The sequence below is a fragment of the Centruroides sculpturatus genome, unplaced genomic scaffold (genome assembly GCF_000671375.1).
Source record: "Centruroides sculpturatus isolate CEXI.00-Female unplaced genomic scaffold, Cexi_2.0 scaffold1569, whole genome shotgun sequence".
In the NCBI taxonomy this organism is placed as follows: Eukaryota; Metazoa; Arthropoda; class Arachnida; order Scorpiones; family Buthidae; genus Centruroides; species Centruroides sculpturatus.
Window position 1 is genome coordinate 108,266 of NW_019385761.1, and position 13,062 is coordinate 121,327.

At 40.5% G+C, this 13,062-nt stretch overlaps 2 protein-coding genes across 2 annotated transcripts; both read left to right on the plus strand.

Annotated features, from left to right (window-relative positions):
• Positions 1 to 6,949: 6,949 nt before the first annotated feature.
• LOC111641865 lies at positions 6,950 to 7,675 on the plus strand. Its single transcript, XM_023388115.1, has one exon. The coding sequence runs from the start codon at positions 6,950 to 6,952 to the stop codon at positions 7,673 to 7,675; it is 726 nt and encodes a 241-aa protein (XP_023243883.1).
• A 1,954-nt stretch (positions 7,676 to 9,629) lies between these two features.
• LOC111641866 lies at positions 9,630 to 10,829 on the plus strand. The gene has a single exon (XM_023388117.1). It carries the CDS (start codon positions 9,630 to 9,632, stop codon positions 10,827 to 10,829), a length of 1,200 nt encoding a protein of 399 aa, XP_023243885.1.
• Positions 10,830 to 13,062: the final 2,233 nt, after the last annotated feature.

Here is a 13,062-nt window from a genome sequence, read left to right on the forward strand (position 1 = left end):
CAGTAGTGAAACGCCGGCCAAAAGAACTTACACCGGCAAATACCAGGCACAAAGTTATGACCTCGCTGAGAGGTATAATCTCAGAACTGCAGGCCACATGCTTGGATAGAAAAAATAAAATCACCAAGCAGGCTGCTGAGAAAGTCCTCGGCCACGTCGGGGCTATCCAAGACCTGGTTCTAGACCTCTTAACTGACCACGAGAGGCTACAAGGCATGTACAATAATCAGGCAGAACTGTTAGCACACAGCAAACAGACTCCAGCACCAATCACTTATGCTGAGGTCGCCAAAACAGGCATGCCAAAAAAGCACAGTAAAGCAGAACTGTCGCACAAAACACAAAAGCTGATGTTTGTCAGGCCAGAAGATCCTGGCAAAGTCCAAGATAGTGAAGAAATCAAAACGAAATTTATGAAATGAATAGACCCTAGAAAGGATCAAATAAGGTTCCGTCAAATCAGAAAATTACGAGATAAGAGTCTTATTCTCGAAGTAGAAAATGAAGGGGATATGGCAAAGATTCTCCAAAATACAAAACTTAAGGAATTGGGCCTAAAAGCCCAACAACAAAGCAAACGTAGACCAAGAGTGATAGTTTACGATGCTCCGAGACAACTTGAAGAAAGGGAATTGACCGATGCAATCATGGTACAAAACCCTGAAGTGTTCTCACAACCAGATGGAATAAAAAATTTTAAACTTCTCTTCAGAACTGGCAAAAAAAGGGAGGAACAATTGCATTGGGTCGTAGAAGTAACGCCTCGACTTAGAGAAAGACTCATAACGCAAGGTTGACTTTTTGTCGATTTTAGTAGCTGCAAAATAAAAGACTATATTGCAGTCAGTAGGTGTTTCAAGTGTCAGGGTTTGGCCATGTGGCCAAATTCTGCAGAGAGACAGTGGACACATGCTCCCACTGCTTAGATACGGGGCACAGATTTAGAGAATGCCCAAACAAAAAGAACAGGGCCAATGTGCAGCATGTAAGAGACTTGGCAAGCCGCAGAATCACACTTGAGGTAACAAGTAATGTATGGCTTATATGATGGCAATTGAGAGGTACTTAAATACTATATCATACGACTGATGGGTAGAAGTATAAATCTCAAAGTAATGCAAATCAATGGCGGTAGAGGCCAAATAGTCCCCGCCGAATTAAGGCAAGTGATGATTGATAACAGAACTGATATATTGGCAATTCAGGAACCATATTCAATGGCCGGGATAATCGTTGGTTATAGTGTAAAAACGAGAATTATTCAAGGCAACGAAAGGAATGTGGCCCCCTGGGCAGGAATTATTAACTTAAATGACAATCTAACAGTCATGGAATTCACACATCTTAATGATTCGCACTATGTCTGTGCTCACGTCATTATTGGAGGCTATGATCTCCATATCGTCAGTATCTACTTCCAGTTTGGCGCCCCTATAGAAGAGGGGCTTGACAGGCTCAATAATGTGTTACAAAATCTCCCGAGCAGCAGGACTATAGTGTGTGTAGACAGCAACGCAAAATCCCCAACATGAAGAAGTGACAGAACCGATTCCAATGGTGAAAAGTTACTGGCCCTCTTGGCAGCTCACGGGTTAGTTGTTGTAAATACACCAAGCCAGGTGTCGACATTCTCATCCGGTAGAGAAGAATCTAATATTGACATTACAGTTGCCAGTGAGCAGATCTTACCACAAGTGAGCAATTGGGCGGTACACAAAGGATGGTGTTCAAGTGATCACAATGTCATCACGTTTGAAATCTCGGCTACTGCACACTCTTTTATTGCTACAGAACTCGGAAGATATAATACACATTAAGCCAACTGGAGTTTGTTCAGGTCCATTCTATGTAGTGAACTTAATAAAAGAAGAGTAAACAATATCAATAATGGAACGGATGCAGTGCAGCAATGTTATGCCATTCAAAAAACCATTCTTAAGGCTGCAAAAGTTTCAATTCCCAATAGACAAAATGCTAAACAGCAACAGAGATGGTGGAGTGATGAACTTGAATATATTAAGACAAAAACATATAGAGCAAGACGTAGATATCAACGAGAACACGACCCAGATGTAAGGGCCGATCTAAGGTCCGAATATTACCAACTTAAATGCCAATTCAGGAAAGCTGTGCTAGAGGCAAAACAAAGGAGCTGGAGGAATTACGTGACAGATATAGGCCAGACCAACCCATGGGGCTTACCGTACAAAATTAACACAGGAAAAATCAAAAAAGTTCAAATCCTCACACCTATAAGACTTGGATCCACCGAGGCGACGGATTGTAGGCAAGCTGCCTCAAACATCATGAAATCTCTCTTCAAGCAAAACAATCTGGAAGAGGATTCGCCCAAACAACAAGACCTCAGAAGGAAGGTGGAAAGGTACAGAGGAGAGACGGATAGTCCCCCATTTGAGGAGTCTGAGCTTAGGTGTGTTGTGGCAAAAATGAAAAGGGGCAAGGCCCCGGGAATTGATGGAATTGATAAATCGATATTGGATGTGGCCTATGACCACATAGAAGGTGAATTAATCAAAGGCTACAATGCCTGCCTACATTACGGTGTTTTCCCTGAGGAATGGAAGAAAGGACGTTTGGTTACCATTCTGAAACCTGGCAACAGGGACAGAAGCGACCATAGATCATACCGACCGATATGCCTTCTCCCAGTTTTGTGAAAGACTTTGGAAGGCCTTATCCGAATTCGCCTAAGGAAAGATATGCAGGATAACACAGAAAACAGCCAGTATGGCTTCAGGATCGGTCGCTCTACTACTGACGCAATACTAAAGCTAAGAACACTGATTGAAAACTCAACAGGGAAATACGTCGTGGGAATTTTCTTTGATATAGTTGGAGCCTTCGACCATTTGTGGTGGCCAAACATCCTGGAAAAATTGACGCAACGACAGTGTCCAAGGAATTTATATTGGCTTATTAAAGATTACCTCCACAACAGGAGAGCTGCAATTATCGATGATAACATGAATATTACAAAACACCTTTACCGTGGGTGCCCTAAAGGCTCCATCTTGGGGCCGGATATGTGGAACCTGGTTTTTGACTCTAATCTTAGGCTGCTAGAGGCGTTGGGGTTCCCGGCAATTGCCTATGCGAATGACGAGGCCATGGTACTGGACGGGAATAGCAGAAGAAAAATAGAAACAAAAGGCGAGATATTAATGACCAATCTGGAAACGTGGGCCACCGCCCATAAGCTGAGATTTTCAACTGAAAAAAAAATCATGGTCATGCTGAAAGGAAGTTTAAGTGAAGAACGACCGCCTATAATCAAACTTTACGGCCATTCGATCAAAATGGAAAAGACGGTCAAGTACCTCGGTCTAACCATAGGAAAGAACTTTAATATAACCGAACATGCAAAGGTCGTAACGGGAAAGGCTGCTAATTATTTCAATTGCCTTGGTCGCATCGCTAGGGCTGAATGGGGCCTCAACTCTCGAGCAATGCTCAATATCTATAAAGGACTTTTCATACCCATGATCACATATGCAGCGGCCGCCTGGGCCGACAAAATCACAACACTAAGCAAGAGGAAACTCGTCGGAGCCCAGCGCGCAGCCCTACTTCGAACACTAAAAGGATATAGGACCTGCTCAGCTGCAGCCCTGCAAGTTTTAGCCAATGCTCTACCAATAGAGCTCGAGATTTAGAAGGCATACGCCAGGTTTTACATAAATAAAGGCAAGACATTTACTATCAAAGGAAGAGAGTTTAGCGAAGGAGGCACAGTCGAAACAAGAAGAGACAGAAGTGAAGTGGAAGAATACCTTAAGGATCTATAGCAAATCTTGGATCAACGTCGATAAAGGACGTCATACATTTCGTTATATTAACAATATACAAGAACGACAGAGTATGAAATGGCTAAGGAGCGACTTCTACATTACTCAATTCTTAACAGGACATGGAGATTTAAAAGAGAGGTTACAGAGCTTTGGACTGGCAAATACTTCATTATGTGAGTGCGGTCAAACTGATAATGCGGACCACGTACTGTTTGCATGTGTAATCTTCGATGAAGAAAGAAGAGACTCAGACTTTTTGATGGAACTCTACACGAAAGCTGAAGTGACAGACGAAGATAAGATGATGATGATAAGGAAGCGAAACTTCCAGCAAGTTATGAAAGTCACGAGAAATATCTTGCGAAAGAGAACCAAAATAAGAAAAGTGACCAACTAATATGAACTAAAGTACACCCGTGACATCTAGTAAATATAAGGAGAACAAAACTGTAGATAGGGAGGCAGAAAGAAAAGAGGACAAGACCGCTGGTATACCTTGGGCAGGGTACAGCGGGGGCGGCTGGAGGGTATTCTCCTGGGTGTCCCTATCTACAGAAGCTAATGGGCCCGGAATGGGGGTTTCGGCTCCCAGCCCTAAAGGTCGTTTATAGGCTTCTTTTTCTTTCGATTGTTATGTATGCTGCTGGTGTGTGGGGCGACGCGCTGGGGCCCCCTCTGTGTCAGAAGCTTTTCAAAGCTCAAAGGATTGTTTTGCTTATGATAACCAAGGCCTACTAGACATCTTCGACCGTCGCTCTCCAGGTCATCTCTGGTGAATTACCGCTTGATTTGGAAGTAAAGTTAATGTATTATAGGTATTTGCTAAGGGCTGGTATAGCATTTACTTTGGGGGTATTCGGTTTCCTGAGGATTGTGGTGGGCTAACAAATGCTCGGATACGAGGGCTTATCAAGCGACAAGTATATAAAGAATGGGATTCTCGTTGGAAAATGGTAGATAAAGGACGTCAGACAGCAATGTTTTTTCCATCTGTATTTACGAGGGCTCGTATGAAGTGGGTTATACCAGATTTTCATGTAAGTCAAGTGCTTACCGGGCACGGCGATTTTAGATCTAAGCTTTTTAAATTTACTTTGGTACTCTTGCGGTGTCCGGTGCGCTTCCGTCGGCCCTTGAAAATCCGAGGGAGAAAGTGTGATTTTTGTGCCAGACCGTACCCATATCCGCAGCAGGTCTCCAAGGTGAACAGCCTCTAGTCGATGGAACAATGTAGGTAAGGGAAGTCGGCAAGACGGATCCGTAACTTCGGGACAAGGATTGGCTCTGAGGACTGGGCCTGTCGGGCTGGAGTCCGAAGCGGGTGCGGCACTGAACCGGGACTGGGCGAGACTGTCTCCCTTCGGGGCGTTCGGTCGAGCCCGGACCAGCGTCGGGGCCTTCCCGTGGAATGCCCCAGCTACGCGNTTCAAGAAACCACACAGACACCAACTATGGTACAGGCATTGATATCTCAACTTAATGGTTTTTGTCCAGATGACAACCCTACACATGATAATGATTGGCAAAAACAGATGAGAAGTGATTCAGATTTACTTACCAATACTGAAGACACCCCTAGTTTCACATATGAAGAAATCAACTGGGCTTTTACAACATTAGGCAGGCGCAAAGCGCCAGGTATGGACGACATAACTGCCGAAATTGCTATAGAACTATGGAAAATAATCCCTGAATCTTTGAATAATTTGTATAATAGTTGTTTAAAGTATGCAATTTTTCCACGTGCCTGGAAGGTAGCACGAGTGATCCCCGTTCCTAAACCAGGATCCATATTAGATAGCAGGCCAATCTCACTCCTGCCCATATTGGGCAAGGTTCTTGAAAAACTCGTGACAAGGAGACTTACATGGCATCTTGAACATCATGGTTATCTCAACAAAGCGCAGTATGGCTTCAGACAACAAAAATCGGCAGAAGATGCCGTAGATAAAACGATATATTACATTCGGAAATTATTGGAAAACAACAAATACGTCCTAGGGGTCAGCCTTGACATCTCAAAGGCATTTGACAGTGCCTGGTGGCCCCTAGTGACACAACAACTACGAAAATTTAACTGTCCCAGAAACATAATGGGTCTTCTTGTTAATTATTTTAAAGAAAGGAAAGCCATACTCCAATATGGAATACACAGTGTTGAAAAGGATATCACGAGGGGGTGCCCGCAGGGTTCAGTCTGCGGTCCCCTGATGTGGAACATCATGTTTGACAGTTTTCTTACTAACAACTTCGGACAAACGCACTGCATTGCATATGCTGATGACGTCTTTATGATTCTGGAGGGAAGATCTCGGGCAGATTTAGAAGAAAAAGGCAATGGACTTCTGCAAAAGATCTACGACTGGGGAGAAAAACACAAGCTCAAATTTAACACAAATAAGACAAAGGCTATTGTCTTTAATAAGCCTAGAGAGAGCAACCTATATACTAGACCACCACACATAAAAATGAACGGGACTACTATAAAAGTCGAAAAATCTTTAAAGTACTTAGGAACTATCATCGATTTTAGACTGTCATGGGATAGTCATATAGATTACATAACAGGAAAAACTGGCCTTATATGTCAAAGTTTCTCCCAGGTGGCAAAACAGAAATGGGGCCTTAGCTCTAAGTCCATATCCATAATATATGAATGTATATACCTTCCAACAATCACTTATGCAAGTGGAACTTGGGGATGGGCAGCTTCTAAAGTCCACCCCAGAAGGAAACTAATATCCTCCCAAAGAAAAATTCTACTGTTATTATCTAAAGCATATAGGACCACAAGTAATGCCAGTTTACAAGTTATAACCATGAAGCCACCAATTGACCTATTTATTGAAGAGAAACAAAAACTATATAGGCTCAAAGGAGGAGAAAATATTAATATAGATAACAGAGAGATCGCACAACAAGACATCGAATGGCCCTTGCCAATAAGCCAAACACTACCACCTGAGAAAGTTATATTTCACAATGAAGACGTTATAGTGGAAGACACCTTAGACATATATACCGATGGTTCATATCACGACAATGGCGTGGGATGCAGTTATGTAATATATAAAGACAACAGAGAAACTAACTACTGAAAAATTAGACTACATAGTGAATGCACAATTTTCCAAGCCGAGATGTTAGCAATAAAAATGGCAATTGAGGACATTAATCATAATTTCAACAATCATCGCATAAAAATATACACAGACTCCTATTCATCAGTACAAACTATCAGGAATAGAAACTTGAATCCTACAGCCGAAAAAATTAGAGAAATAATCTCGTCCTCCACGAACAGATTTGAAATTGAATGGGTACGAGCTCACAATGGTGAGACGGGAAACGAGAGGGCAGACTTCCTGGCAAAGGAAGCTGCCGTTGACGATTCTCTGCCCATAACGTACGACAAGATAAGCAAAAATACACTACGAAATATCCTTCGAAAGGATACCATTAACAAATGGCAGAACATGTGGAATCAGCATATCGGACACATCACATACGATTTCATTCCGAATCTAAAGGATTTTCAACAGAAAAAATGGTACCACCCCAACCACACCTGCTCGCAGGTACTGACGGGACATGGCAGGTTTGCTTCGTACCTTCATAAATTCAAGCACTGTACATCCAAGATATGCCCAACCTGTAATATAGAGGAAGATGGACCTAGGCATTACCTCTTCCGCTGCCCTACATTTGAACGTGAAAGGCTCGAATTAAAAGTAATGATTCAGGAACAGGGAATTAATTGGCCCTGTAAGCCATTAGATATATGGGCTTCTAAAAACACATACATGGCTTTTGACAGACTGTGCAGCCAAATTAATATCATAAATCGCAATCAAACTTTTACTTGATTTCTTCTAATCCCATTACCGACTACTTGTTTAATTGATACTTTATGTAACCATGTAATTCCATGGTACTCCTGATAAGATATCAGGAAATTGTAAAATAGTTCTTTGCTGTGTGGTTTATTGTCCACTTTACTTACATTTGTATATTATTGTATATATATACCTACTGTAATATAATAACTTAATATGTCTCAATACCTGGTTATGCCAAAAGCGGTACCAGGATATGTACAAACGAAAGTACCTAATAAATATAATAATGAATAATGAATGAATGTCTCCTGTGCATGCAAATAAGACAAAGGCTATTGTCTTTAATAAGCCTAGAGAGAGCAACCTATATACGAGACCACCACACATAAAAATGAACGGGACTACTATAAAAGTCGAAAAATCTTTAAAGTACTTAGGAACTATCATCGATTTTAGACTGTCATGGGAATAGTCATATAGATTACATAACAGGAAAAACTGGCCTTATATGTCAAAGTTTCTCCCAGGTGGCAAAACAGAAATGGGGCCTTAGCTCTAAGTCCATATCCATAATATATGAATGTATATACCTTCCAACAATCACTTATGCAAGTGGAACTTGGGGATGGGCAGCTTCTAAAGTCCACCCCAGAAGGAAACTAATATCCTCCCAAAGAAAAATTCTACTGCTATTATCTAAAGCATATAGGACCACAAGTAATGCCAGTTTACAAGTTATAACCATGAAGCCACCAATTGACCTATTTATTGAAGAGAAACAAAAACTATATAGGCTCAAAGGAGGAGAAAATATTAATATAGATAACAGAGAGATCGCACAACAAGACATCGAATGGCCCTTGCCAATAAGCCAAACACTACCACCTGAGAAAGTTATATTTCACAATGAAGACGTTATAGTGGAAGACACCTTAGACATATATACCGATGGTTCATATCACGACAATGGCGTGGGATGCAGTTATGTAATATATAAAGACAACAGAGAAACTAACTACTGAAAAATTAGACTACATAGTGAATGCACAATTTTCCAAGCCGAGATGTTAGCAATAAAAATGGCAATTGAGGACATTAATCATAATTTCAACAATCATCGCATAAAAATATACACAGACTCCTATTCATCAGTACAAACTATCAGGAATAGAAACTTGAATCCTACAGCCGAAAAAATTAGAGAAATAATCTCGTCCTCCACGAACAGATTTGAAATTGAATGGGTACGAGCTCACAATGGTGAGACGGGAAACGAGAGGGCAGACTTCCTGGCAAAGGAAGCTGCCGTTGACGATTCTCTGCCCATAACGTACGACAAGATAAGCAAAAATACACTACGAAATATCCTTCGAAAGGATACCATTAACAAATGGCAGAACATGTGGAATCAGCATATCGGACACATCANCACTGTCTCTCCAAATGGGGGTTTGGTGCTTATTTGCGTCACCCCAACTCGTACGTACCAGCCTTGTCGTGGCGGAGGGGCTTAGTACCCAGGAGCACATTAGCCTTTTTACAGCATAGCTGTATAGGCGTGTTTCCTGGGGAAGCTAATGGTGCGGCGGGGGATTCAGGTTTTGGCCTGTCTCTGAAGCTATATCATGTGCTTGGGTCACGGTCTCGGGGAGAGAGGACTGAGGGCAGTCCCCGAGGGTACAGGTTATAAACTGGGGGTGGTGCACCTGGGGCGCCCCATAGTTAGGGGCCCGGTGGAGATTAGCCATCATTCCACTGGCTGCCCTGATCAGGGGGTTGTAAATCTCGCGCTCCGTCGGAGTGCGAGGTGGCGCCTCGATCAGGTCCCTTCGGCGGGGCGCGGGGGTCCTTTCCCGAGGCCACGGGGGCTGCCCTTGGTTCTCTCATGGGCCTTGAGGCGGGGCCCGGGTGCATGGTGTGGTGGATGGGATTAGGTCTACACCTGGATCTGGGGGGTTTTGGGGAATTTTCTAAATAAAAAATGGATAGTTCTAAAAAGGTAAAACGTTTACAAGCACCGGGTGGGGGGGATGAGCTACCTGGCTCTGCAAGTAGTAGCAGTAGAAGGAGAGTTAGTCGTAATTTAGATACCTCAATACAAAAGTTGTTGGGAATGGAGTTACAAAGTGATTCAATAGGAATATTAGAAAGAATAAGTAAATTGGTAAGTGAGGTTAACAAAATATGTATAAAAAAGGATGCTAAAATAACGCAAACTGTAGGAAAGACATTAAATGATTTATTTAATGAAGCTAAGGAAATGGTTTATGGATTAGTAGTAGATAATGAAAACCTTAAAGGTAAATTAGAAGTAATGGAACAAACAATTAAAACTGGTGCAAGGATAGGATATAAACAGGTAACTTATGCTGAGAAGGTTAAAGGAGTTGGTAGGGGAGTTGGCCCTATAGAAAGTGATAGTTCTAGAGTTATATTAATTAAAGGCGATGAGAATGATGAAACAGAGATAGTGAAACAAAAATTTTTATCTTCTATAAATCCTCATAGCGATAGGATTAGAATACAAGGAATACGAAGAATGAGAGAGAAAGGATTGATAGTGACAGTTGCATCAGAAATGGATAGAGAAAAAGTATTACAACATAAGGTTTTGAAGGAGAAGAAGTTGAATATGCAGATACCGCGAAAGAAACGCCCTAGAATGTTAGTAATAGATGTACCGTGTGATGTAGAAGGTGAAGAATTGACAAAGTTAATATATTCATTAAATGCAGATTTAATATATAATGATATGGGTGTGACGTATGAACAATTTTGTGAGGAGTTTAAATTGTTGTATAAAGTAGGTAAGAAAAGGGAATATTTGGTCAATTGGGTTATTGAAGTGTCCCCTTTGTTACGTCAGAGTTTAAGTGTAAATGGTAGGATTTATATAGAATATCGTAGTTGCTTAGTGCGGGATTATGTAGAAGTATTGAGGTGTTATAAGTGCCAATTATTTGGCCACACTGCAAGATTCTGTCGTCAAGATCAAGACACTTGTTTCCGCTGTGGGAAGGATGGTCATAGAGGTAAGGATTGTGAAGAGGAGGGTATAATAAAGTTTTGTATACCGTGTAAAAAGATAGGTAGACCTCATGGGCATTTGGCGAGAACTAAAGAATGTTATACTTATAATTTAGCTATTTCTCGTTATAAACAAAATATTGATTATGGCTAATAAATTTAATATAGATAGGTTTAGGTTAGTTCAATTGAATATGCAACGGAAGGCCTCGGTGACTGCTGAAATCTTAGAGTATGTTAAAAAGAAGAATATAGATATATTGCTAGTACAAGAACCTTACTCGGTAAAAGGGAAGATGATTGGTTTTGGTAAACATATACGGGTTGTGCATGATGTACAGGTTACACCTTGGGCTGCCATAGTTGTGTTAAATGAATATTTTACGGTATTAGCATTGTCAAAATTATCTTCTAAAACATGTGCGGTAGCACAAGTACTTTGTGAGGATGAGAGTTTTTATGTGATAAGTATATATTTTCCTCCGAGTGTTAGTATAGATATATCAATTAGTGAGTTAGAGAGGGTTTTAGTTGTGTTGCGAGGATATAAAGTTATAATAGGTATGGATTCAAATTCTAAGTCCCCAATATGGGGTTCAAATTATATGGATGATAAAGGTGAATTGTTGATGCAGGTTATTGCTAAATGGGGATATGAGGTAGTAAATACACAGAATATTATTCCGACTTTCCTTTCCACAAGGGGGAAATCATTTGTAGATATAGTTTTAGTATCTAGGAATATGGTTAGGTACAAACAGGGCTGTATAGTTAGTCATGATTATACAACTAGTGATCATGCTGTTATTAGTTGTGAATTTAGTTTTACCTTATGTCGGAGTATAAGTGCTAAAAGGTATATCCCAAGAAAAGTTAATTGGTCAAAGTTTAGAAATATATTACAAAATTATATAGAAGGACATAAAGTAGTAATTATTGAGGATAAGAAGGATGTAATATATCTTAGTAAGGTAATAGCAGAAGGGTTAAGAAGAGCAATATGGGGTGTTTCTCGGATAACAAAGGTTAAGGATAGTGTGCCAAATTGGTGGTCAGATGATTTAACTAAGTTAAGGAGTGAGGTACATCGGAGTAGAAGGTTATTTCAGAAAGAAAAAGATTTATTATTACGAGAGGATAAGTTGAAGGAATTTCAACAAAAAAATAAAATATATAAGAGTAGGATTCGGGAAGCCAAACAAAGAAGTTGGAGAAATTTGATTGAAGGTATGAATATCAGAAATGTATGGGGTGTCCCTTATAAAGTTATATATGAAAAGGTTAAAATAAAACAAGTTTTAAGTGCTATGTCTGATAATGGCGATGTAGGTTTGGATTGGAAAGAGACTTTGAGGAATATTATGAAGGTTTTGTTTCCGGATGATAGTGTAGATGAGGAGACGGGTTCACAGAGTCAGCTTAGGCAAGACAATAATCGTTATAGTAATTCGAATAGATCGGATCCTTTTACAATGAGAGAGCTATATAATGTGATTACTTCATTTAAGGGAAGGAGAGCTCCGGGACTTGATCAGGTAACATATGAAATAATTAGGCAATCATTTCCAGTTATAAGGGTTGAGATGTTGAGGTTATATAATATTTGTTTAATGTTTGGGGTATTCCCTGCATATTGGAAGGTTGGTAGTTTAATTGTAATATTAAAGGATAGGAAAAGAGATAGAAATAATCCACGGTCATACCGACCTATTTGTTTGTTATCAATGTTAGGAAAAATTTTTGAGAAACTTATTCGTTTAAGATTGGATAAATTAATGAGTAAATATATAGATATATGGCAGTTTGGTTTTATTCAAGGACGCTCAACAGTAGATGCAATATGTTTGTTAAAGAAGTGGGTAAGAGAATCCAGGTATAAATATGTCTTGGGCTTATTTTTAGATATTAAAGGTGCCTTTGACCATATCTGGTGGCCTAGTGTGCTCGAGAGTCTTAGAAAACAAGAGTGTTCGTATGATCTTTATAAGGTTGTTCAGGATTATTTATCTTACAGAAAGGTTACATATAGGGATGGTACTTTGGTATATGATAAGTTAGTTAATAGAGGGTGTCCTCAGGGCTCAGTATTGGGCCCTGAGTTTTGGAAATATGTATTTAATGGTGTGTTAATAAAATTGCGAGATTTAGGGATTAGGTTTATAGCGTATGCCGATGACCTGGTGGTTGTATTGGAAGCCGATAATCGTAGGACTCTTGAATCAGAAGGGCAGAGAGTAGTAGATAGTTTATATGGATGGTTGGATAGTATAAAACTGAGCCTTGAACCGAGTAAGACGGTCATGTTGCTCTTGAAGGGTTCCCTCAGCCCGGATCGCCCCCCTAGCTTAAATATGCAGGGCACTCCCGTCAGGATGGGGGGGTCGGTC